General features: G+C 39.7%; 1 protein-coding gene across 1 annotated transcript; it reads right to left on the reverse strand.

The window, feature by feature from the left end:
• Positions 1-4,186: 4,186 nt before the first annotated feature.
• On the reverse strand, positions 4,187-5,521 carry LOC139710760 (uncharacterized protein F54H12.2-like). The gene has a single exon (XM_071622678.1). It carries the CDS (start codon positions 5,519-5,521, stop codon positions 4,187-4,189), a length of 1,335 nt encoding a protein of 444 aa, XP_071478779.1.
• Positions 5,522-6,042: the final 521 nt, after the last annotated feature.

The raw sequence follows: 6,042 nt of genomic DNA on the forward strand, positions 1-6,042 counted from the left end.
TTGTGTGGTTTTATTCGGAAAACCAGCCTGCTTACGATGAATTGAGGATAAGTGTTCCACATATCGAATTTCATCAAAATTTACCTTACGATTTTTATGAATTTACACACCCATCAAAACCTGCCTTATTTGTCATAGACGATTTGATGGATGCGGTCGGGGATAGCGAAAAAGTTTCAGCTCTGTTCACTAAAGGTAGTCATCATCGTAATATAAGCGTCATATACATAACTCAGAATTTGTTTCATAAAGGCAAGAAGGCAAGAACCATATCTTTAAATACGCAGTACTATTGTCTATTTAAGAATACCAGAGACAAATTACAGATATCGTGTCTCGGTCGACAGATGTACCCTAATCATTCGAAATTCTTTATTGATGCGTATCAGGATGCAACGAAGAATAGGTGGGGGTATTTATTCGTTGATTTGAAACCCGATACTCCCGAAGAATTACGTCTTAGGACTAATATATTTCCGGGAGAAACTCAATACGCATATGTTTCCAAGTAATAAAACGATTGATCAACTTGTATTTGCTTTAGTATAGACAAAATGTCCCGACGTGTAAAGACCCATGCTGTTGTGCTAAATACTTTAGCCCACTGTTCCCCGAAACAACGGAAATTGCTTTTAAAAACAGCTGACAAGGGGCTCGTGAATGCCATTTGTGAGTGTGTAGTCAACCTTTTACGTGGTAATATAAAACTGTCCCCGGCTCATAAGAAAGCATTGGGGAAGCAGAAGAGACATCTCAGAAAACTGGCAGACCGTAAAACCCCGTACAAGACTCGGAAAGACATCATCGTACAACGTGGGGGCTTCTTTATCCCGTTGCTATCGAGACTCATCGGTCCTGTGCTGGGTGTCATCGGTAACCTTGTTGGAGGTCGTAAATAGAGCCTTTAAAGGAAGACGTATCTGATGGAACACGCTCGCAAAATGGTGCTTGTACCACAAAATATGGTACAAACTTTACATCAATCTTCTTTGACAACAACTGAGAGACAAATGAACGAGTTGGATGCAGAAATGCAATCTGTCATAAATCGCCACGACTTGAACACTCATGACAAAGCTTTGCTGTATACCCAGTATCTACAGAAGTTTCTGAAAACCACGGACTCTTTAAAGAAACCATTGTCTCTAGAGATCGTCGACAAGTCTTCTTTGGACTCAATTCCAGACGGCATTACAGATATACCTGGTGTTAAGGAAGGCGATGTCAAAAAGGACGAAAGACTTATTGACAGTGAAGTTCTCATGCATGTGCCCAGACCTTTTGTGAACAGAGCTTCGCAGCTTTTACAAAAGATGAAATACGCACAAAAGGTTACGTGGACTGACGATGGACAAGTCATCATACATGGGAAAAAGCTGCCTGGTACAAACATTTGTGACTTGATGTACGATATCTTCCGAGAGCGACGTGGATACACACCCGTCGGAAGCGAACAGTTTATACGCGTGTTGGCAGAAATGAATATCCCTGAAACCTACGTGAGCAACCCTAAAAGAAGGAGCGAGCTTCAGCGATATAAGAGCGTGGTTAAAAAGCCCCCCACGTCCCCGAACGACGATGGTGCTACGGACAAAACCCCTACACGTCCCACCAAACGTAGAAAGACGTCTAAGTCGGGTTCTCGAATCACTTCTTGGCAATCGTTTTAAACCTCATAGGACAGCGTTGGGTCTGATGTACCATTGTATATTCATATGCCTCAGTTTTGATTTTATTTCTGGTGCACGTCACAGCAATTCGTTGAATGTATGACACCATTATAGTGATATGTTTTAGATTTTTACGGTTTTGGTACGCGTATTGCGAATGAGATGGATTAGCCTTCTTGTATCCTATTAATGAATACTAATGTTGCAATATTATTGCATTTCTAGTATATAACGAGGTTTCTTTTGACGCTAACTTACAATCATACATCAAATGTGTGATATTTATATGTAAATCTGTTTTAAATTAAGCGTGTTTGTTACACGTATTGGGAATGAGATGGACTAACCTTTGTGTATCCTGATGAAGAATACAGGCTTTTTTATATTATTGATGCTTCATATAACTATCAAGTTTTGCATTTACAACAATCACAAACTTGAAATTCACGATGCCTTTTTTCAAACGAATTATCTTATAGCAGACTTTAATTGTTATTTATTTGATTTTTTTTTATATGTCCGTACAATTTGTAAGGATGGATGTGATGAAAAGTGGATGAAATGTTAAAACGTTTAAACGGTGACTTGACAAGCCATAAATTGTTGAAGCGATGAAATATTGAAATAATGAATTGTTGAAACGTTGAAATGTCGAAATGTTGAACTGTTAAAACATTAAATCAATGAAATGTTGAATCGATGAAATGGTGAATCGATGAAATGGTGAATCGATGAAATGGTGAATCGATGAATTGGTGAATCGATGAAATGTTGAATCGATGAAATGGTGAATCGATGAAATGTTGAATCGATGCTATGATAAAATGTTTAGATATCAAACGTATTGACGTTTTCACCAAACATATATGTACAAACTATGAAAATTAAAACATACATATTTGTATGTCGCTAATCACGTCGGGTATTACTACATGCATATTTGTATATATATATAATTGTAAAATACGTAACAGCAAACTGTGCGGACACATCCACGAGCGAATTATTATGTAACTAAGCATCGATGAAATGATGACGCGTTAAATTTATAACTAAGGTATTGAATCGTTAGCCAAACATATATGTACAGTTGAGGAAACTGATATCTGACGAACGTCTGAACTTTATGACGTATTTAACAAGTTTCCAGTGGGATGCTTCATTCGTATGTATGCATATATATTTTTTCATTCATTTCTGATAATCGTTACTACACATCTGTAAGTAAATTAATGTGTATACATTATGTCATCATTGTGAAGGGTTTACTGTTTATTTTTAATGGTAATGTTGGGTTGATGTTTTGTTCGTAAAATGTTTGGTTCGTTTAGGGGATGTTCAGTTTCATTTTAGCGACGTTTTCTATTTAAAAAAGTTCTTAAGTACAAATTTTGATATCTACGTATGTATATAAGGAAGTACACATGGATGAAACACGTTGAAGAAAAACATCTTCCACAAAATTTGTTCTCTTCAATGAAATTTTATTTCAATCAATAAATACATGTACAAAGTGCATACATTCTCATTCATTTATTCCTTCAACTGTGTGCTTCACGTAAGAAAATAGGACAGTGTGTGTATTAAAATGCTTGAATGTGTATGTGTGTAGGTATTGTGTGTGTGTGTGTCTGTGCATATTACACTACTTATTTGAGTGTGTGTGTGTGTGTGTGTCTGTGTGTGTGTCTGTGCATATTACATTACTTACTTGAGTGTGTGTGTATATGTGTGTGTGTGTGTGCCCGTATCTGTTACAGTAAATAATTGCCATACTGACGTTATCACTTTACAATATGAAAATATAATATGAGATATAAAATTAGTTAGTAAAATAACTCAGGCTCACATCATTGTAACAATTACACGATACAAGTCAAACACAGCACATAACGTGAACTTAGTTTTGATTAAAAAAAAGAGCTCTCACCCGTCATACTACTTTGACAATAACACATCATCAAAACTTCGAGCAATTTGTGAGAGAGTGAGCGTGACATCGTGAATGGGAAACGTGGTTCTGTACTTGAGGTTAAACCAGTCATTGATACGGCGGTCATTTCTCGCATAATCTTTACCAAATCCAGAAAGAATGGTCCGACTAGCCCACCCCTGACACCTTTTTAAGAGATAGTATATACAATATTGACCACACACGGTGGAGAATGTATTTTGAATCCGAGTAGAATTATACGTCCATGATACACTATTTCCGTTTAGAAACTTTTCAAAGTCTTCGCAGTAAGACAACGGTTCGTTTCCATAAGAATCAAAAAATTCTGCCCTCTGATTACAAAAGTAAAATGCAACCCAATGAGTCCCGGGTTTATCGCTGGGGTCTGTATTGACGACATAGCATGATCGAGGTTGCTTAATACGTCGAGGTAGCCGATCCGATGATAACACTCCTTCGAAATAATCGCGGGTGTTGGGGTGGTTCTGCAAAACGTGGTTTATTTGAAAGGTGTTCATGCTGTCCCTCTAAAAACACCTCACGAACGTGGTATGGTTCAGGATTAACTTTGATATTCGTAGATGACGTTGCGGTGTTTGTCGATTTGAATCAGACCTTGGGATTCCGATAACACGAGACAGTTGACGGTGTTGGTGAGGGGGACATCAAACTGTAACTCCAGACGTAGGTTCCCTTGTTTGACCAGATTAAGGTGACAGCCATCTGATAGGTCCGGAGTGAGATCAAAGGCAAATAATGTATAGCCCTTGCAGTACTCTTCCCTGCTGATGTTTATTCCTTTATCCGTAAACAAACGATTTGTTCCCATGAAGAGAGAGTTGTAAGCGTGTATGTAATGCTGCGCTGATCCCGTAGCAAAGTTAGGACGGAGGGGTCTCATCGGTATGTTTTCCCCATCCACGGTGACTGAAATGAAGTTGAGGCGAAAGTGTTTGAAGTTATAAGGGTTCTTGGCATACGAACCATTGTATGCGTCATTGTCCACAAATCCCACGATGATTCTGTTAGGTAGATGACCCAGAAACAGATTATCCTTGTTCACCGACATGCTTCCGGCGGGGATTGAGAAGGAACGGACATCAATTTTATTAATCGGGTACTGGGCGTTACTCTTCTCCAACATCTTGGCGTGTGCTACCACGACCGATGGGTTCGTCTTGACTCTTCGGACATAGAGAGCCGCCTTTTCAATTTTAACTTTATATTTAGCATCTTGGTTTGAAGACATGAGGCAAAAGGCATCCTTGCTACGGTTCAATTTGATTTTCAAATCGACTCCAGGAAGTAAAAGTTTCTCCTGAAAGAATAGGTCCGCGTAGATAGGACCCAACATGGAGAGAAGTCTACTTCCGCCGATGAATTGGCTGCGTTTTTTGAAGCCTCGGTTTCCTTCAGCGTCTGCTGCAGTAGGGTCGACGACATCCATTTTCCCCGCTTCATCTTTGTAAAACAATTGTTGGGTTAGTTGCGAATGTTTAGCCTCTTGACCGTAATGTAGCATCGTTTCCATCAGTGCTCTATAGGGGTAGGTATTTGTTGGTTGTGAGACCAGTTTTTCATTAAGCATTACGTCGACCTGGCTGAAGAGTGATTGCAAAAACAGATTTGCGGGTCCAACGGGTGCGTCTGCTGTGAGTTGCGCGTTATCGCCATCCACCACCCGTACGTCTACCTGTAACATGGTCTGTGAAAGATCCACATACTCTTCCGCAGTGCCCGACACGTTGAATTCGACGGGTGCAGAATCTGTAATGCTGCTGACGGGGTGATATTCGACCCACGGTCCTTTTAAAATGCTCATTTGAGTGGACGGGATGGTGAAGAGGTCCAATTCTGACTTGCAACATGGGTCACTTTTTTCGTGTAAGAGAGACATGGTTGATGAGACTTGGTCAAGTACGTTGAAAATTGAGTACGGCTAATCAAATATGTCTTGGACGCGACGTCTTTTCGCAGGGGGACTTTTGGAACGAATGACTCTTTTCTTTGATCGTCTCTTCCTTTTAACTTCTCTGAGCACTAACATGCGACTACCCCCAACTTGTTTTCCATTCAACTTGTTTTGGATTTTACCCGCTGCTCTGTGAACCAGGCGTTTCCCCGCCCTCGAGGCATTTTTTCTGACGGCAGTTTTCAAAGATTCACCGTTGAGGGCGTCTTGCACGACACTAAACCCTGTATTCATGGCTTCTTTCCCCAAAGCCATGGCTCCTCTTTTTAAAAGAGGGGCTGCGGATTTAAATAAACCCTTCACTAAGCTACCAAGACCATGACCTCTCTGAATCACAGCTCCTTTAAAAACAGGTATCCCAGATCCCATTTGATGGTGAAATATGCGATGTGGGGGTTTATATCTGAAAACCATTTTGATCAAAATTAATTTATAGGTTAGAAGAG

Source organism: Diadema antillarum, unplaced genomic scaffold (assembly GCF_040938485.1).
Source record: "Diadema antillarum isolate AM-2024a unplaced genomic scaffold, OU_Dant_1.0 seq00001560_RagTag, whole genome shotgun sequence".
In the NCBI taxonomy this organism is placed as follows: Eukaryota; Metazoa; Echinodermata; class Echinoidea; order Diadematoida; family Diadematidae; genus Diadema; species Diadema antillarum.